The sequence below is a fragment of the Melanostigma gelatinosum genome, assembly GCF_949748355.1.
Source record: "Melanostigma gelatinosum genome assembly, chromosome: 3".
NCBI classification, from domain to species: domain Eukaryota; kingdom Metazoa; phylum Chordata; class Actinopteri; order Perciformes; family Zoarcidae; genus Melanostigma; species Melanostigma gelatinosum.
Genome location: NC_136636.1, coordinates 7,594,005 through 7,615,809, shown reverse-complemented (window position 1 = coordinate 7,615,809; position 21,805 = coordinate 7,594,005). Strand labels below are relative to the sequence as shown.

Sequence of the window (21,805 nt, the reverse complement as noted above, 5' to 3'; positions counted from 1 at the left end):
ACCCGCTGTCCTTCCTCTCACTCCAATCACCGCAGCCAAGAGAGAGAGAGGGCTACTCCAGCAGACACGGGGAGCGAGGGCGAGGACTGCACTCATGACTCAGTGTTTGTCACATACAAATTCAAAAATAAAAATTGGCTGTTAGAGATTGGTGAATTGGGGTTTGTGTTTGTTTTATTCCCCCAGTGTGTGTGCGTGTGTCTGTGTGTGTGTGTGTGTGTGTGTGTGTGTGTGGGTGTGTGCATATGTATGACTGTGTGTGACTCCGCTGGAGTCTGCTGTCTGGGTACTATGGTCCAGCCCGGGGCCTCAGCTCCACAAAGAGGCCTTCTCTTAACACGCCATCACAGATAGGAGGAGCCTGACCAAAGCATTACCACGCTCAAGGGATCACAGAGCTTCCCTTGATGCATCTGATATCCCCTTGTGATTTTAATAATCAACCACTCTTCATTAAAAGCAGCGTTTAGTCTTATGCCTGTATGTTTGTGTGTAGAAGAATGATGGAGACAGACTGAACTTACGAGGCAGTGACAGATCTTACTTAAGTATTAAACTTTATTTTCCTTTATTTCCTTTACTTTTGTAAGATGGAAAAAAATGATAAAAACGTACAGCTTAGGGACTTTTCATCTAAGATAGGTCAGTGTTTTTCTTTACGTAATAACTATGACATTTAAAGGACCAGTGTGTCGGATTAAGTGGCATCTAGCGGTGAGGTCACAGACTGCCACCAACTGAAGACCCCTCCTCCGCCCACGCCTCCTTTTACAAGTGTGTCGGAGCGCTACGGTGGCCGCGCATGTGACGGTGAGGAGGTATTTGTTACCTCGTGAGGACTTGGGGACATGAAAGGCTCACGCTAGAGCCGGTGTTCGGTTTGTCCGCTCTGGGCTACTGTAGAAACATGGCGGACTCCTTGAAGAGGACCTGCTCCCTATGTAGATAGAAATGCTTCATTCTAAGCAAAGTAAAAAATAACGATTCTTACTTTCAGGTAGTTGTACACTGATGAAAACAGTTATGAATATGATATTCCATTTCGGCCAAATGATCCCCCGAAATCCTACACACTGGACCTTTTTACATCATCGGTTTCCATGTGTCTTTGACGAAAGCTTAAAGAGGGAAAATAAATTATCGTAGCAATAATTATAACATCAAATATAACAACAACAATAGCAATTAAGCATTTATAAACACTCTATTTACGGTGTATTTTTTCCATAAAAGTCCATTATTAAAAACAGGTGGTGAGCGATGTGGTAGTGTACAATCCAGCATGTGAGGGGAGCACTGGTTTGTGGGTACTGTAGTCTGCGTCTGACTGGTTTCCGTAACAGAGGTGCACGGTGCTGTCGCTGTCAGCCAGTCTCTGGACCTCCAGCACTGAAGGGTCTGTCTGTTCACGGCAGTTATGGACGACAGCCTGGGGATGGACAGGGTGCACGTATCTCAGTATATAATGAGATGAGGCCGTGAGGTGAAAACAGCGTTTCCTTTTAGGACCTCTCGTGAGTCTCCTGTTACAGGGTCATGGAGCGGTGGGTACCAAAGTGACTTCGTAAAAATAAGCAAATAGAATGACAAGCGTCTCCATTCACTCCATTCCTGCAAGCTTCGGTCACCAAGGGACCAAGAAACCCCTCATCATATTAGCATCTTCACAGAGTTCGCTAAATTCCTGCTTCGCAGCGTCCCATCAGTGAGCTCAGGAATGACGCGACATTCAGTCATCAAGTCCAGCTGAAAGCCTCTCCCCTCCAACCGCTGTACATGATGCAACGTAGTCTGCTCAGCTTACGACGTGATGTGGAGGCCATTTAGTGTTAATGGCGACGTGGTGGCTCCTACAAGCGGAGGAGTTTTGGGGCCTGGAAGGGGCCTCAGTGACTCAGGGGCTCAGCCCAGACCGGCGAGCGATTGGAGTGGTGGGGGTGACCGAATGAAGGGTGAATGGGCGTGGGAGTGGGCAGCATGTGTCCCGTGTGGCTGAAGGGGGGCAGGTGACCCATGTGGGTCATGTGGCTGGTGAGGCCGGGTGCTCCGCCGAAGTGGGAAACCTTGTCCTGCATGCACTTCGATAGCTCGTCGAAGCCGTCCCCTGCTCGCTTGTTCCTCTTGGACTTGCTGGACATCTTGCGGTTGCGTGTCTGGATGCCTTCTTTCTTCATGGTCAGGGGTCTGTTGACCTGTGGAGAACCGCACATTAGCTCAGGGCACGCCAGACAAAAGCCTCACTGACAGTGTGAATACTATACATTATAGTGGTGGTATATTTTGCCGCCCAACTCTGGCTCATCATTTCAAATGTCACCAGAAAATATGTCACATACTGCATTTCCTGTTAGGATTTGCATGCCTTTGTTTCACAGTAGCCCACTACTAAGAAGTACACCATGTGTTAAATAACTGCTATTAATAATGAGCATCTGTTTTGCATATATTGCTGCAAGTCTGGGGAGTTTCTTTGGGGCTTTTGTCTAATTTCAAACAGAACAGTCCTGGTCATATATGAATACATGGGGATGAGGGCCTGGCTGGAGCTGAAAGGAGCAGCCTCAGACAAATCCTCATCAGTGTAACCGACGCCGTTACACTGAATGACAGTCCCACCCTGCAGCCTCTCCAGGGAGTAACGCCCCCCATTGAAACAACAACGGATTAATAAAAAAATAAAAAAAGACGACCGGTGGGTTCTGCTCGACGGGGTGAGCAGGCTTTGCCTCGACACTCTCACAGTTGCTCTGCTCCTAAATCGATACGCGCTGTCCGCCCACTTGACCAGTTAACGACCAGCGGGCCTACCCTTCCTCCTCCTCCCGAAACCCTGCACTTGAGTGCAAGTTTTTTTTTGTTTGTTTTTTTAAAGGCTACTTACATTGTGCAGTTTATAGTAAAGGCCGCAGGCGTTACACACCGGGTCTCCGTTCCCGTTGCGCCTCCACAGGGTGGTGATGGTGGTCTGGCAGTTTGCACAGCAGGTACCTGCACGTCTAGCCGCGGACTGAAGGAAGCAGAGAGAAAAATATACATCATGAATACTGACCCATTCACACGTGGAGGTCAGCGCGGACACCGAGCCGCGCAAACAACACGTAGGTGCCCAAATGTCACGGCGCTTTAGACACCCGTACAAGTTGAATCATTTAACATGTATTGTTATTAAAGCCACTGCACTGACATCGCATGCAGTGAATTTAGTGTTTTCTGCTTCCGCACAAAATCAATAAGAGACGGAAAGTTGTTTTTTTTCTTAAATCAAACTGTGGGTTTGCGTGAGACCGCAGAACCGTGTGAAGAATAGCATCAAATGAAGCGACACGCAGACCGAAACAACACATAATTCCCGTTGAATCAATTGCATGTATGCAGACCGTTACACCATGATCACGTTTTCGAATTTGCGCTATAAGTCATGGGGACGTTTTTTTTTGTTGGCCGACAGAATGCCTGATTCTGTACACGCCTGCCGCTGATTATCATATTTTTAATAAATTACAAATAAATATGCTGTGTATTAACAGGTTCAAACGAAGGCCTTGTGTAAACCCTCTATCCTGATCCAGTGAAACTGGGCTACAAGTCGCATAAGACCCGGTGTCCTGCCTGGCAATGCGCTCCTGCGTCCATTGCGGATCAATTATTCACACATATTAAGCAACATTAGCTTTACATGCAAGCAGCCTCCGGCGCTTCGCTTTGCAGGCAGCATCCAGGTTTTTCCTGTTAATTAATTTCAGGTGGACTTGTTGCTATTGGCCTGGAGAGAAGCAACAACAACCCCTGGTATTTCTTAGGCGAAATAAAACATGTAACCTATACATATTTTTAAATAAAATAAAAAAGCCGCTAGGCTTTTAAGACCGCTCCACATGCGCATCGAGAATGATCAACAAGGGAAGAACATAAATCCATTTATTTTCCAATCCCCGCCCCTCACGGTCTGTCTCTTCGCACATAAGCGGCTCCTCCAGTGTTGTGATAATCTCTTTACAGTGCATGTCAGTCTGGCCACAGAGAATGCAGCGCGCTGGTTGAGGGCGGAAACAGCCGGGAGCCTGACTTCCTTATCTGGGCCGGACAGATATCCGGATAGGAAACAACTGGATGCCCCTTTGAACACAAACTCTGAAAAACACTTGAGCTGAAAATGCAAAAGCCACAGCCATATGGGCCGAGCCAGTGGAAAATGTAATGGGCTTTTTTACACGAGCAGGAACGACGTGGAGCTGGCCAAGGGGGACAACACGAAGAAATATATAAATATATATTCGACCCATGATAAGGTTTTAAAAGTTGACAATTTATTGGCGAGTCAAATAATCTGCTGATCGTTATCGTAGACGCAATCTTAGCCCAGACCACTTTTTATGAAAGTTTATAGGTTGTCCCAGCAGTGAACTTTGTTTTCTTTATTTTTTAGATATCCATTTTAGAGCCAGTAACTAATTTTTACTAATTTTGCCATTATTATTAGTGGGAAGTATTATTTGTGACTATGTTGCAGATCATTTATATATTATTTACCTGCTTGTGGCATGTGTATATTTTTCCTACGAGCCAGTTTAAAAATGTAAAAAACGTATTGTTATTGTAATTTTTAGACACCAACTGAATAAGCACCGACCACTTAAGTATCAAAGAAAACATAATTCTGCTGAATAATAAAGGATTCAGGAGAAAAATACCAACCCTTGAAAATAAGAATACAGCCTAAAGATATTAAAATATTTAGCCTGGTGCACTGTTGTTTGAGAGTAAATGTTTTAAAAGATAAATAAAATACATGAGTTTATAAATTGAGAATTGAAAGCCACGAAATGAATTAACTATGGTGCAGAGAAATGTGTCCAGCTTCAGTCGAGTTAATGCCAGAAGTGGCTGTGCAGTGCATCCACTAGAATGTTATGTGTCCATGCTGCTTTTCATTTACTCAAGCTTGGTGTTAACTAAAGCAGCATGGGCAATGGTATCAGTAACAGTATCAGAAGTACCAGCAATAATGATAGCAGGAACAATGCAATAGTAGCAGTATTGTAACAGGTCATGAAGGCGGATCATCGGGGGGCGAGAGGGACAAACAATTCCAGGAAGATCATAGGGAAAATATAACTTTCCTGGAATTGTGCTGCCGGCATCGGCTTTGTCCTCATATTTGGGTGCCCTCTCTCAGAGTGAAGCGATGGCGTGGGGAGTATAGGACTCACCAGTCTACGTTTGGGCTTGATGAGTGGTCGGTTCTGGCCGTTCATCTTGTGGTACAGTCCGCAGGCGTTGCACAGGTAGTGGCCGGTGCCGTCTCTTCGCCACAGAGGGGTGGAGGTGGCACCGCAGTTTACACATTCACGGCCCTCTGGATATAGTTCAGGAGGAGGAGAAAAGAAGAAATTTTATATAATTAAAAAATTCACTGTCCATTAGAAGCAACACATAGCAGCTGTCCAGACCCCGATCGGGCAACAATACGGTGACGTGGGACCCTAGATGGCCCTGTAATATGAAGTCAAAATCTGTCTCATGATGGCGACATTGTCCATATCGGAGTGCAGGTGTACCAAGTGTGCGCGGCTGTCATGGACACAGACACCTCTATGTAAACCGATCCAGAGTGGGGAGGCCAGAAACCGCCAGAACATGTCCAGAGGTGTCTGACACGAAGAATGAGAAACGCCATCAAATTAGGACTACATTATTCATGAGCTCAGTGGGCACCCATGAGAGGAAACATACGTGTGTGGTGATGGTATTAGATGTGGTATTAGATGATGAAAAGCTTGCAGGCCATGTTGGCTGCAATTGATAATATACAAATTGTTTTCAGTCCAACATTTTGATGAAGTTTTATTCTTAAAAAGTGACTGGATGTGAACTAGATCTCCTGTGCATACTTGTGTTTTTCTATATAAAAAAGCAGCTTTTTTAGTTATTCCCACGTGCTCTCCTCTCCCTTTCAGGTTTGACTGACTTCAAACAGCCTGTTGCTAAACCGACCGATTCATTTAATTCAAGTATCCCTCTCTCCCTAGAGCATCATCTCATTATTCCTGTTATGCCAGCGACACCCACAGTCCCACCCTTGCTCTACAATGGAATCTGACCTGAGCAAAAAGCTATGTTCCTTTTGAAATGCATCTCGCCGCCTTTTTTTTTTTTTTTTTTGTACCTCCCTTCTCTTCCTCTTGAAGCGGTTCGCGGGTTAGGCAACCACATTAAAGCTGGTTCATTAACACTTAAAATATGCATCAGCAATGCCTGATGTATTTATGTGTTATGCAATGTTTAGTGTTGAAATAAGAAGCAAAAAAGGGAAGCTCTGTGTGAAAAGGTAGTGTAGAGAGAGCCACAACTACTGAAATGTCATTGTGGCATTTTGCTCAACAATCAATCACCATTACTGGCACATGGACATCGACTTTGATAGATAAGAGCCTTTTTAATGCCGTAGCTGAAATGTTTGTGTTGCTGATTCAGGCGCAGTCTGGCCAGCTTCTTTTAAATGTCACAGTGTTACGTTTCTCCTACAACAGCTCACATTCACTCCGATTATCAGCCGGCGAGCATCGCCCAGGTGTATTAAAAAGCAATAGATGACAATAGCGATTATTACACATTTTGGAGCGCCGTGTTAGCCTAAAACAATCTGTGATGTTTCTCCATTATTATTTTTTCGGCCCATTATTTCAAAGTACAACAGCTGGAACAATGTAGGAAAATTACAGTCATTACCAGTCTGAGTTTGTTTTTCAAATGTCTGCACATTAATGTCTAAATATTCCCTTAAATATTACTCTATCAATCGAATATTACTATTAATAACACATGCAGTCTATTGAACCAGGTGCATTATTATATTTATTTTTTTATTTTTTTTAAACAATGATGTACATTTTAATCAGCATATTAATGCACTATATTCTCCAAATTGTGAAGTTATGCATATAAGTGTTGTTTAGATACACTTTCATCTACTCATAGAAGCGAGTCTGCTGTGGACTTAGTTGCCTCCACTTCATGTCGGTGCTCTGGGCCAAGGCCATGCTTAAAAACACAAACAGCAGGGCTCTGTCGCCTGTGCTTTGTTAGGACTATGAGAGCTGTGGGCGGGGGTGGAGGTCGTGATTTGTTCACTTGGAGGTATACAGGATATGGCAGGAGCCAGGGCGTCGTGACTCCTTCGTTTTTTAAGTGCAATAAAGGCCACATTTAAAAAGAAAACAAGTCTATGGCACGAAGAAGAAGCCACTTCGACTGCTGAACACGAACGTAAAACGAATTCAATCGATGTAAAGTCTTCGTGAACGATTTTTTTTTTTTTTAAGTGTTATTGTGTAATCTCTGGTGAAGCTACAATCATTCCATTTTATTTTCCGTCAGACATGAATAATAATATAATAATAATTGGTGAATTGAATTAGCTGTAATCCCACTTGCCTTCATTTGAAGTTGCTCACAGAAACATTTAATAATTGCGCATATAAGGACCCATATAGCTGAACATGTAGCCTGGTAAATAGTTGACCCCGATTAGTCTGAGTTTCATTTGAGGTTGATTCCCCGCTAAGGAGACGCCTGTTGAGTGGATGCGGCTTTATAAGTGGCGAGGAGTGCGATGGGACAACAGATAAGACGTAGGACGGGTTTAAAGCGGACAGACGGGTCCGATATGGAAATGCTCTCTCTCTTTGTGTCAGTGACCCACTGGAGCAACAAGTGGTGTCTAAAGTGGAATTAACAATAACAATTGTGAAATGAATCGTTTTTTTTTTTTTTAAACACTCGCGTATTCCAATATGGAGGGGCCCGTACACTTATATATAAACGAAATGCACAACAGTAGCAGAATTCCTATGACATGACAAACGCGTATCTGCTGATGATTGATCAGGTAAACTAGTGTGTAATGCTTCACTGCTCGGATGAATCCACCATAACCATTTAATTAGGCCTTATCAGTTCGATCTGCCATCTGACGCGAGGGAGAAACGCACGTGAGACTCACCTGAGCTCGACCGAGTCTTGCTCTTGCATTTGGGCGTAAAGCTGGAGGAGGACCCGCCGAGCAGGCTGCCAGGGTGGAAGAGACTGCCGCTGTACTCGTGGGGCGTATGCAGAGGGTAGGCAGAGTAGGTCGGGATCGGGTGGTGCGTGGCAAGGCCCTGGCCGTTCATCGAGGCCAGGCTGCTGCGGAGCGGACTACAGCTCTCCATCTTCATGCCGTCCGTCAGCTGCACTTGGTACTTGATCGACTCCTTCTCGTCCATTCTGGTCGAGCTGGAGGTCGGAGAGGTAGGGCCGGGGTCCGGGGACACGTCTTTCGGAGGGGTAGGGGGGAAGCTGTAGAGGTGCGCGTTGGAGTGGGACACCGTGAGCGACGAGACCGGTGCTGTGCCGGTGCTGCTGCTGCAGGGGTAGCCGGAGCTGGCGGGGTGCAGGCCGGGTTTGCTGAAGTGGCTGACCGCCCATGCGTTGTGGTGGTGGGCCGCGGAAAGGGCAGCTTTCCCGGGGTCTAGCCAGGGAATACCGGGGCTGTGGATAAGGTGTGGTCGACAAACCTGGTTCCCAGTGAGGCGAGCTGAAATCCAAATATAGTATTTAATATGTGAATTCTTTTACCACACTCTTGTCACTAGTTTGCAAAACAGAAAGACGTTTATCTTACCTGCTAAATACACAGAATTACTCGAGTCCGACATTTAGATCCAGATGAAGATAAAAAAATATTTTTGTTAATTTGAAATTAGATTTTTTTTTTTTTCCCTCACAATTAAAATTAGTTTCCAGTTGCCTCGCACGTCCAATTTTAGATTGAATCGATAAATACCTATTTAGACCAGAAAACACATAAAAGTAGCTTCTCGCCAGGACTGTATCTTATCATCGCCTGCAGCTCCCGGACTAAAGATTGTTATTAGTAAATTTGCGGTTTTTATTTTATATCCAGGAAGTGCCTCTCTCTCTTTCTCTCTCTCTCTACCTCCAGAAACCCCTGCCCCAACAGAGAGGGGTTAAATGACATACTTCCCTTTCCTCTGGCTGTCATTTGCTAGAAATTCCTTTTATGTTTGTGAATTGGCCCGTGAAGTAGATGGATTTTTTCTTGAAAGCAAATTACTGCACATTGCATATATTGTTCAACTTAAAGTTTCCGTACTAAATACATATATTCCAGAGCCACACACATATGAGCATAACGTATACAGCTATATTTAGTGTTTGATGGATTATACAAAAACTTAAATAAGGCATTAATAAAATGTACATTTTAAAAAACGCGATCCTAATTTCTCATCACACTCGTCAGCTTAAAGGGGTCACTTTAAACGTGTGCGCGTCTTACCGTGTGCTTGGCTGTACGTGACCCTTGCCCGGGTGTTGGTGTAGTAGGGGTTCCCTTGAGAGTCCAAGTGGTTCAGAAACATGTCAACTTCGTCCTGGGGCAGTAAAGGCGCCATGGGCTCCATGTAGTTGTGGCTCAGACTGTGGTGGTGAGAGTCCGGGTGCTGGCCGTTCAGCACTGCGTGATGATGCGCCATCCACCGAGACTGATCGGCCGCTGCGACCTCCATGGTCCTCTCCTCTGAAGGCGTCTCGCTGTGCGTCGGGCTACTTTTAGGCTATGTTTACCTCCAAGTGGAAGTTAAATCCTCCTCACAATATAGTTCCTTAGCTGTGAAAGTCTCGGCTGTGTGTTTATTTACTTCAGAAATAGAATCCTTGAATAACCCGGTCTCCTTTCTCCTCCGTTTAACCTGCAATGAGACGAAAACAAAATGTTAATTTAGCCAATGAACACCGTGGCGGCTCCACCTCTCCTTCCGTGCGAAGAAGAGGCGTCCTTTATAAATACATGTTTCTTATCGAATCATAGCAGTTGACACGTGAAATGAACGTTGCACATTTTAGGTTCCTAATGATTAAAGGTTGAAAAGAACGTCAGCTGTCTCAATGTCGAAGCCATGCATCCCGTCCCCGCACAAAGTAAAAAAAGCAAAACACACAAATGTTTCCTTTGGATACCTGTTGCAATTCCGATCAGCTGACTGCGAATACAGCTTGTGTAAACCTCTTGATCCATGCAGCGCTCGGGCTCATTAATGAGATGTGGCGCAGACTGATGCGGCTGGCGCCAGTAAATTCCCATATCAAGCCACATGGGGCGGGGCCTCGGTCTGAGCCAATCACAACCAGCCCTGCCACAATTGGCTCTCTGCATCCCTGCTCTGCTCTCCTTTCAATTTCCATGTCCCTGCACCGACAAAAACTAAAAGACTTATCAATCAGCAGTGTAATTTCTCGGGGGTCTTTCTCTCTCATGAAGCTCACACTGAATGAGCAATCGGTCCCCGATAATCTGCTTTTTTTTAGCGGCAGTTATAAGCCTAAAGACAGACATCTAACATGAGGGGAAATTCAGTCGGCACAATATATGGCTTACAATGCCTATTATAATGGTGCAGAAAGCGTAATCTGATGTAAATCGCCTTCATAAAATATATTAATATCTGAATGTATTTGAAGACTTTTGAGTGACGTTAACTTTTCACACCCACTTGCAAAATGTCGCTGATTGAGCCTCGCATCACCGACATTGTAGGAGTTGATTTTCCATACTGCTGTTATGTAAATAAGCAGAGTTTTCAGCACCTCTAAAACCAACACAGTCGATTTATGACCCCGAAATTGGCCCCATTGTTGGGAGCGCCTAATTGTCTTTAATTAGTAGCAGGGCATTCCTCTTGTGAAAACAGTGGTGTTTGTCTCGAGGACAGAGCAATCAAACGATGCAGTTTGCATACGAATGGCGCCTCTTTTCTCTCGGTGGCACCAGGGATGGGCGCGAGGCCTCACCTACGAAAACCAGTTGGTCACCATCAGCATGTCTTAACGCTGTCACTCAACAATACAAATCAAAACAGAAATCAAACCCCCAAACAAAGCCGTGTTAATTCATTCATTTTCAGTATCGTCATTATTATTATTATTTGCTGCCTTTAAGGATACACAAGCAAGTTTCTGCCAGTGTGGATTAAGGGGAGAAAATGATGGTGAAGATAGGCAAATAAAACCATACAAAAAGTATTATTTTATTCCATTCTAATTTTAGAATTAGCTGTGCGCGAGTAAAATGATTAGTCCGTGCGCACAGATCCATGCCTGTGCCCATAAATATATAGTACTTGCATTGTGTGTGTCTGTGCGTGTGTGTGCGTGTGTGTGTGTGTGTGTGCCTGTTTGTGATTGACAGGGAATAATTGGAGGGTTCTCGGAGCCTAGACTGGCCGCCACGCTGACGCCTGGCCCTGACGTCAGAGTTTGCGGGGGGAGTCGCGTGAAGCTTGTGATACCTGGACAAATTCTCCAAGTAAAAGACCCCTCATAACCCCGATGACACGGTATGCACGATGCAGGTCATTATGGTTACAATCATGCTCTGATCTGCTACTATACCGTGTGTGTGTGTGTGTGTGTGTGTGTGTGTCTGTCAGTCAGTCGTCAGTCGTTAAATCAGTGGCATGTTGCCAGGGGCAGTGAGTTGACGAGCTCAGCCCTTTGAGCTTGTCAACTCCTAAAATCAACAAATTAGTGCATGTTGGGCAGCAGAGGGCCTGCTACCTGAATAACTGACATTCCAGTGAAAAGTGGTCAGGTGGAGTGAGAACTTACCTATGGTTATTCATAGTTGGCTTATAGATAATGTACTATAATACACACAAGATAAATCATCAAATATACACAATGTGTGTGTCTAATAGAGAAGCAATTTTACGCTGCTATCGAATAATTGCTGTCACACCGCTTGAACCCGAAGCAACAACGACTCCCTCTGTTCAAGCATGAATGGACGACCAGCGATGCTCTTGTTCTTGAGGCTATAGTATAGTGACAGCACTCTTCTTCTTTTTTCCCTGAGCACTGTAACATGTCACTGTATAGCCTGCAGTGGTCAGCTTGATGGGCTTCTGGGTTCTTGGTCCGGCTATAAGGCTCTAGCTGCTGCAGCATGCCCATTGTTGTTTTCATGTTTGCCAAATGGCTTACTCAGCAGGATTTAGCCCTCTGTAATTTATACCTTCATTAATCCCATTTGTATCTGTGCTGGAACAAAAGATGGGAGAGGGTGGCGAAGGGTTGGTGAGGGGGAGGGGGGGGGGTGCTGTTGCTTTCCCTCTGTCTTTCTCAAGGACACAGCAGTATTGTGTCACCCAGGGATGCTATCCTAGACCGGAGAACACTATCCCTCCCACGACACCTCCTGGGTGAGAACTCTGTGCAACAGTCGCTGTGCAGCCACATCGGCTAATGAACAACAAGATTATCATTCCGATCCATGCTGTTATTAAATGGGATTGGCTTTATCTACCGTTTGTTCCCATTGGGCACGGTCATCCATCATTATCCAGAGCGGAGGTGTGTGTGACTGTGTGTGTGTTTGGTGGTGTGTGTGGGGGGGGGGGGGGGGGGAGTGTGAAGAGCCACAGTGGTGCTTGTGAAGATAAGCAGAGCCAGGAAGAAGAGAATGACACAAACCAGCCGAAGCATTATTGTCCCCTTTACTCACGGCTAATTAGATCGAGCCGGGGCACTAGGGGGCTTTATGGACACAAGCACCAGGACACAGGGCCATATAACTGCTGGGAGAGGGGCCTGGACACTGCTAAGAGAGCAACACTCACTCCCATTTAAGCAGTTTGAGCAGAGAATAATAACATTTCAGAATGGAGTGGTCTCGTGTGACGTCACAGTTTAGCTGTCGGCCATGTTGGAGTACATGTTGGAGTACACACAGCCACTGGCATGCACGGCTGAGTCGCAGAACCTATCGATCATGGTGAACTTTTGTGCTGTCTTTGGTTGTGGCAGCAGAGCTGATAGAGACAAGAAATCATTCTTTGGTTTGCCAGCGGTTATTACACATCAAGGAAATGACACGAAGGAGCTATCCAAGCGACGTCGCCAGAAATGGCTGTCGCGCATCTCTCGGGATATAAAGGAATCGAATTTGGGGTACACTAGAGTATGTGCGGATCACTTTATAAGTGGTCAGTGATTTTATTTGCAAATTCGTTTGTGAACAGTATTTAATAAAGGAAATATAAATTAAACATGGACATGAGAAGGTTACCGAAGCTTCATCGGCCCGTGACAGCAGTCGGTACCAGAGACGTGTCGAGCGTGTACAACAGGCGAAACACAGAGATGCAGCCTCAGCATTGCTTGATATGAGTTTAACGTCGGATCATGTATATATATATATATATGTGTATATATATATATATGTGTGGGGGGGGGATGAAGTTAGGAGTTAGTTGAAAGTGAATTCCTACACACACGCACACAATGACATGCACGTACAATGTAAACAAACACACGTGTCTGTTTGCGCTGAGTAAACATTGAATATTGCTAAATATCGGACCAGATCTGTATATATTTACTCTTCCAATGACGAGATGAGAATTCTCGACGACCGTTGCTTTGACGTCTCGGACCCATCCACTGACAAACTGATTATAAGCGTCGAGCCCTTTGTAGCAAACTCGTCTTTTGTGTAAGGACTGGGGGTGTTCACGAGATACGTGTAGATGTTGGCGTAGTTTACCGATGGAAGGTAAGTAGGATCGGCACTGAAACGATCTGCACTCATCGTATAAGGATCCAAGTTACCAACAACCTTCAATTTGGCCAGGTAGCGAACCTTTGATGCACTATCCAGTGATTCAAAGTATGGTATTTTCGCCGCACTTCCTTGTTTACTCGCCGCCATGGAGGATCTGTATGTACTCCAACATGGCCGACCGACCTCGTAACTAAGGAGATCGTGACGTCAGTGAGACCACTCCATAGGGCAGGACACGACACACGGACTGCTCACGTAACAAAAAGGGATTATGGAGCAGAAGATGATTCTTAGCTTTGTCAATAACATCCCTTATTGGAGCTTTAATTCTTTCTGGGAAAAGGTTGGTTGGTGTAAAAGGTGCCATGTATTGTGCAGCTCCTGCATGCCTGTGGAGACCCCAGCCCGCCCCTGTCTCTGCTCCACCATTGTAGGGATGTGATTGCTCTCTCTGCTGATGAGAGATGAGTGCTCTAGTCATTACGCATTTTAAAGCGTGACAATTGAATACCTTTGTGGTCACTAACATCATGCTGATGATACACTCATTCATTTCGTGATCGAGTTTTTTTTTTTTTTTTGCCTGCAGGAATAGAACACCTTGCCCACGGCAACATAAATATCAATAGTTATTGATAGTATTTACGCGACCTGCTATAGGTGGAATATTATTGTTGGTATAGGTGTATTAATTATCAGTTTGGGCTCAATGCTTTTCTTTTTTATTGTCCGCTCATTTGGACAAATAATAGAGCTACTTGTCTAAAAAGACAGGAAGAAATCAGACTCGTTGCCAGTGAATATAACAAAAGTAGTAGGCCTAATGCATACGTCTATATTCTTTACACTTTTAATCCAATATTGTGCTGCTTTCCTTTCCGACGTTATGGAGGTTTACCGGCTAAAAGCCGTGACAAACTAAGGCTGAATGTGAAGGCAAATATAAACTGGAATTAGGGCCTTTGCACAAAGCATGAAAGTATAATCACCCCTAAATAGTCATGAAAGCTACAGCTCAAGCAATGCTGCAGACAAATAAGCTGTTGTTTTTTGCTAAAATAATGTTAATAACGATCGACGAGATGTTTTTTTTATTTTTTTTATTTCTCCCAATTTTTCGAGCCTCTATAGCCATATATTTGCGTACGCATTTGCCTATTTTAATATATAAATGGAAACAACATTTCCCAAAAGAAGAAATAAAAATGTCAGATTAAAAATAAATATTTGCAATTTACTTACCGATTCAGTCGTATGGGAGCAGAGTGGCTGCGCTTTCAGAGTCAAACCAGAGCAAGTGGGTCTATCCGATTCACTCCAACATAACATGCGCAAAATAAACGACCGACGGGGAAAGGTTGTCCAGGCGAGCCCTGGTTTTGTAAAGACAATGTCGAGACAACATGGAACAACCGGTGGCCTGGAGCCGCTGCTCGTTGTCTCATCACCCGGCAGAGAGTGGTGTGTGTGTGTGTGTGTGTGTGTGTGTGTGTGTGTGTGTGTGTGTGTGTGTGTGTGTGTGTGTGTGTGTGTGTGTGTGTCTGCGCTCAGTCCCTCCCTCCTCTCTCGCTGTATCCAAACCTTTCTGAATATGAGCAAAAAACTTCAGCGGCCGTATGAGCAACAGCAACGTAATGGCACGTCAGCCAGCAGCCCCGTCTTCCGGGTCCCGGTTAAATACAGAAACTGGCAGCAATACCTGTTCCCAAGAGGCGATCAATAGCGTTGAACTTGCCCCTTTTTCGGGATCCCAGCATTTTATCGTTTTATCTCAAGGACCCCAGGTCTGATATATAAGTGGGGACGTAAGAACAGTAGGCTACTTCACTTCTAAACTCAATAAATGCATTTGGGTGAGGACTCCCTTGGTCTTTCAAGGGCCAATGGATGTCCCTGGCCCCCATCTGTGCCAGCCAGGTGCAACACGATACACATGCTCAATCTCTGTGAGTTTGGAAGTAAGTTGTTAACGACCAACTCTCGCAGCTTGTAGCCAATAGAAAAAAAGGTTGACTGTGAATTTGGTCAACAGAGCGTGAATGCGAAATGTGCGCTGTTAAATGTCCAGTGGTTCATGTGTCCATCAGTACAAATGTAAGGCAAGTCTACATGTTGTTAATGATATGTTACTCTTGTGTTTGCTGCCACTAAAACTGACAGCGTCGCTGGTCCATAATTGACTTACTGAGATTGTGCTTCATGAGCCCCCCCCCTGCCCTGTTAAATGTGTTAAATAAGAAAGATACCCCCCCCCCCCTTCTTTTTTTGTGCTTTAAATCCCACACAGTAACAACAACTTTGTAAAACATGCAAAGCCTCTGAAATCTCCTGCACGCGACCTGCTCGTGCGCGGCGCTGGAGCCAGGCAGGTGCAAGGGGCGCGAGGACCTCTGCAACTCGGGGCTCGTGCTCCCCAGAGTGCACACGCACACAAAAAGAAAATACAAAAAAAAGAAATGTGAAGTCTGACTGAAGAAATAACATTTGTTTCTATGTTTAAAATCACCAGAGCAAAGATGCGAGAGCTCAAAATATCCAGTTTTGGCACAATGGACGTCCACAGAAATATAACTTTGTTCAGTAATAAAGAGCTTAATGGTTTCTCAAAAATACTTGACTTATGAGGCTTTTTTAGATGAAAATATCTCTTTTTAAAGTTTGTACATTGTTATTATCTGTACTGTGATAGAAAGATATAGAAATATATATTGAAAAACAACATTATTAGTTTGACTTTTGATTATTTATATTTATGAGCTACATTTGTTATTTGTAACATGTAGACTATAGTCTATATTCAACATTAATATAATTAGGTGATACAAACAATATAATTGAGTCAACATTATGCCTTTTAGTTTTTGTATAGTTCGCCGAATTAGAATTGAATTAGTTGAGAATTGTGACAATAGAGTCTTTCAGACAACAATTCACCATGAAGAGCTATCAGTCAGGTTCAAAGCAGATGGTCAAATAGAGACCTAAACGTTTATACAAGTGTTAAATAAACTACTTTTTTAAGGCGCTGTCAGAAAATAATTCCCTCCTGAAATGATAACCACCACATTTGGGCTTATTATTATTGTTATTATTATTATTATGTTCAAAATAGACCGATTATCTGTATCAATAATCGACTTCACAACATTATCCAAATGTTACATTTGTGTACACTTGCACTTGTATTGTTAATCAATTTTCTGCATGTTCTGCACGAGACACCGCTTGTGTGCGTGTGTGTTTGTGCGTGCGTGTGCGTGTGGTTTTCGGCAGGGACGATATTATATGCACACTGCATTAGATGCCAGGGCCCTTCTCCTTCTGATTATTACCAGGGGTAATATTTCATCGGCACCACGCAATCTTTGTTCTCTGTGAAGATAATAAATGGCCTAATCGTTATCAGCAAACTGCTGGGGGTGTCAGCACCGACCGAGGCTGGAAGCGGGGTCCAAAGTGCTGCTGAATAAATTGGTGTTCCTTATCTCTCACTCCCAGATTATCGCCGCCTTTTCAAACTTGCACAACAAATACATTCAATGCATCTCATGCATCATTTGTGTGCGTGCGTGCGTGTGTGTGAAAGAGAGAGAGAGAGAGTGTGTGCGTGTGTGTCTGTGTGTGTGTGTGGGGGGGGGGGGTCCCGCAGGTTGATAGAGACAGATAGGCGAGAAATATTTACGCGCAGCAGCGGTACAGCCAATATAAGCTCTGTATAGCTTTAGAAGGAGTTTATTGGCGAGACCATTGGTACACACACACGTCACTTTACATATCAATACAAGCATTAAACATACACCAGTGTGATATGATGCTTATCTGTCTGATTAGTCCCCTTACTGCTCGAGGATGTGGAGCTTTTATTTTTTTATTTAGTCCACCTTTTGTAAATTCAGCTGTTTACAGCTCAGCAGTTTTTACAAAATAAGTATTTTGGCACAAATTTACCATCTTAGAAAACTCACAGTGGATTCAGATGTAGGCTAAATCTACATATGATTTTGATATTTTTAGGCTGTCCCTATAGATAACATAACAGCGTACAATGCAGATAACGCCATGAGCTCAATGATTGTACTTGTGAGAAACGATTCCCTCCTAATAAACACATCGCAACGTGATAGCATTATATTCAGTTTCACAACAAGCTAAGCCGCTTAGCATGCACTGCTTTTCTCTGATTTCCTTTGGGCTGGTCAGTGGGCCTACTTGTCTCCAGAGCAAACGGGCCTCACATCAGGCCCATGTTATGGTCTAAATAAACTGCAGTGGCGTTTGGTTCGTCTTTGTTTGCCATCATTTGGAAAACAGAAGACACACCGGGCTACATTTTATAATGTCAGGCGAGTGCAGTTTAATTTAGCGAATAACGAGACACTTTTTCACGACTGACCTTTTCCTATATGTGTTCACATTTTATTTATCATTTCAACATGTGAACAATAATAATGCTGCTGGCCAAATGTGGCACAAAAAAAATCATCCGTGCGTCTATAATGCAGTATTTATGAGTGACACTTATGACGAAAAAAAATAAAACATTTCCAACACACACACACACACACACTCCCCTACACTCCCCTTTTAATACCGTGGCATCTCCACCGGCCCCGGTGCTCTGATGGTCTCCTAGACAACCGAGATAACGGTGCAGCAGTTTTCCATATCGGTCCCGGAGTCTATTATAGCTCGGGATTAGCTCTCTTTCCGAAAAGGTCATACACAAAGTCACCAAACCGGCTTTTTTTCCACCCCATCCCCGCGTCAAGGCACATTTATAAACATGCATGCGTCATTTCATGTAATGCCATTAGACTAATGGCACTGCGCATTTTTATGCGCTAAAAACACACACACACACACACACACACAAAAAACTAGTAATATAAATCAGAGCCTTCTGAGGAGATAGAAGAGCCCAGTCTCCCCCAGCACCGAGGCGGAGACGTGCACACTGCAGGAGAGAGACGCAGTCAAGTCACGCAGGAGAGAATGTGCTGTTATGTAGCGACCCCTGGTGACGAGGAGATGCAGTAGCACTACAAGAGCCTCTGGGTCCTCTGTGTGTGTGTGTGTGTGCTGCTCACATTTGCACGAGTGACTCTGAGGGATTGAGCAAGAAAGACATTGTAATAATCAAGCAGCCCGGAGAGGGAGGGAGACTATTGCACAGCTGGAATGTTCCAGCTGGGATTGCTGGTAGCTGGACAGGAAGTCAGAGGAGCTCTGACAGGAAGTGTGTTCCCAGGGAGGGCCAGCACCCGGGTGGAGAGAGAGAAAGGGAGGGAGAGCCGTTTCCTGTTGGCTCTCTCCACATGTTTAGACGCCTTGCTTATTTTGTCCCCCGCCCTCTCTTTCTTGATCCACTTCACACCCAACATGAGTACATACCAGTATGCAAATGGTTCAGCAGCATCCTCCTGTGCTCACAGAATAAAATAATAGGAATGCTATTGGACAGTGGTGAGCCAGGACAGTCGATCGTGTACGCAGGGTATTGTGTCACAGGATGCAGATGTCACCATATGAAGTGAAACTTCCTGCCCATCAAAGCAGTCGGTGCCAGTTTAATGGACTCGCATTCAGCAGCCCACAACAGTGGTGATCATGGAACTAAGGCAAGAAACATTCAAGAGGGAGAGATGGTGGAGGAGAGGAGGAGAGAGCAAGTGGGGAGATTGTAGAGATGTGATGGAGCGATATGTGGATTGCAAGAGGAAAAATCTCTTTGTCTCTCCTGAGCTCAGTGGACAATCAAAGTTTCCTATCAGCTCTGGAGTAGGGGAAATTGGCTGCCCTGGGAAGGAGAGGGCCACTCTCACAGCCAATGGGAAGTGCCCCTGTCACTCTAATCAGCTCCGATAGAGAAAGTAGGAAACGTGTGCGTGTGTCCGTGCACACGCTCAGACAAGAGTGCTTTTTTAAAAAAACAGAGCAGCTTTGTTTCACTCGCCTTCATGCGATCCAAGACGATACAAAGTCTAAAGTAGCGTTAGACCTTCATTTGCCGCTCATCCCCTGCACGGAGGGACATGTATGAGCCACGCGGGTGCGTTTTTTTGGCAAAACTTGCCCTGATAGGCATGACCATCGGTGCTTTGATGGAGCGCCATGTGGCAGAGATCAGTGGGTCTTAGTGGGAGCTGTGGACAGTTGCACACAAGGGCGGCAAGGGAAGAGGATTACTGTCTCATCGATACAAATCCATACAGAGAGGGAGGTTGACATCAATATGCACACAGATATAGGCAGAGCACAGGGGCTTTGAGCAAAAGTGTGCGCGACGTAAACATCTGCACGAGAGGAGGACGGCTGTGGACTTTGATGCTCGCCCTTTTCTGAGCCGTCCCATCTTCCCCGCTCTGCCTCCATCCCCACCTCCTCCATGCCAGACAAGAATGCGTCTCTCTGCACCCAGGGCCCAATCCTCCGTTTGAAGTCCCATCTCCATCTTTGCGCGTCCTACGCTGTCCTTCCCTTCCTCCATCTTTCTGTCCGTCTGACTGTCTGATCTGTCATCCCCGCCCCCCCCCCCCTCCGTCCGCTGCAGCTGCGACGAGGGCCACAGACGCCTTCATTGTCCCTCTCTTCCTTGCCCTCACGCTTCTGCACCCGGCCAGATCACACCTGCCACCTGCACGGAACGCGGGGCCCCGGGACCTTAGCCGCAGGGCTTTCATCCATCCCTCACCTCGCCCTTCAGAGCCTCTCATCCCCTCATCCCGGCATCCTGTCACTGAGGAATGGCCGGTGCAGAGGGCCAAGGGCCAGAGCGGGACACAGAGCTGCTGTTGTGAAGATGTGTGTTTTAAGCAGAGCCAGAGGGAAGCAGCGCAGGTGAGGCGTGTTTGAGGGCAACTTTTGACTTTAGGTTCGAGTCATATTTCTTCTTTTTGATGACATCCTTTTATGGCTGGGTAGCAGGATTGACTGAATGTATATCGTGAGGAACGTGGACCTCAGTGTGTGTGTGTGTGTGTGTGTGTGTGTGTGTGCGTGTGTGTGTCTGTGCATAATAACACACTGACAGTGAGGGTGGTGGCTCTGTCTCAGTGATTTATGAGAGTGTGCTGTGAAGGGTCTTCTGAGCAGGATATTGTTCCCTGACTGGTGACTTCTGCCTCTCTCTTTGTGTGTGTGTGTGTGTGTGTGTGTGTGTATTTCAGAACAAGAAAGATTAAGACGGAGAGTACTGCAGGTGAGCCCTCAATGTAATCAATCACCACCACGTCACAAGGCCCGGGGTTTGTGGATTACCCCTTCAACTGATACGTAGTTTGACTCCACATTCTTTTTGCATATTCATTATTTTTCTGGCAGAGAAAGCGAGAACACACTCTGCATCTTTACTATACCTCAGGAAAGGAAGATAATAATCAACTCCATGCTTGAGGGGGGGGGGGGGGGGGGGACTATGACAGCTCAACCACATGGCCCAACCCATCCACCGCCCTGCACAAACCCCCTCATTCACCTCACACACACACACTCACACACGGTTTGCCACATCAGGATACAGTGCTGCACATGAATTCCGGTTTAAACAGTATTCTGCTCGGCTTACGCCAACAGATAAACCGCAGTTCTTCTGCGACGGGTAATCACATCCTGGGCCAGAGGACAGAGCTGGAACTGAAAAGACTGAAAGGCCAAACACCAATGGCACACAAGACAATGCGCTGTCAATGATATAACGTAAGTCAAACAGGGAAGCCAATGCATCAACAAAACATGAGCCGTATTCAGTGATGCCCTTCATGAGGCAGGTAATAGTCCAGCAGTGTGATACTTGCTAACAGCTTCATTCTAACATCACATTCAAAGACACGTTGAAGAATAAGAGGCATTTATTAAGAGACTTACTCCTACTAACAGATGATCACATGATTTAGCAGGTATGCTCTGAGAATGAATGGCCAGTCTGAGAGGCAGCAGCCTACTATGCTGCGTAGTGCGTCATTTTTCATTGTTGTAGCCTACAATCGTTTCAAAACAAACATTTTAATAATTTGATAAATACTAATTTTCAAACTGCAGTGGTATTATCTCTGTCATAGTGTTGATCCGAGGATGGCGAGCAGGCCGGACACCTTAAATATACGAATGAATTCAGGTTATTTTATTGAAGAAAAATTATATTTTCAAGGCCAGTAATTAATTCTATAAAACCTCTCAAATCCAGAA

At 45.1% G+C, this 21,805-nt stretch overlaps 1 protein-coding gene across 1 annotated transcript; it reads right to left on the bottom strand.

The window, feature by feature from the left end:
• Positions 1-634: 634 nt before the first annotated feature.
• Positions 635-9,639, bottom strand: gata2a (GATA binding protein 2a). Its single transcript, XM_079297275.1, has 5 exons — positions 9,341-9,639; positions 8,003-8,575; positions 5,211-5,356; positions 2,882-3,007; positions 635-2,192 (listed from the first exon to the last, which is right to left on the bottom strand). The coding sequence occupies exons 1-5, from the start codon at positions 9,567-9,569 to the stop codon at positions 1,887-1,889; spliced, it is 1,380 nt and encodes a 459-aa protein (XP_079153401.1). The 5' UTR covers positions 9,570-9,639; the 3' UTR covers positions 635-1,886.
• Positions 9,640-21,805: the final 12,166 nt, after the last annotated feature.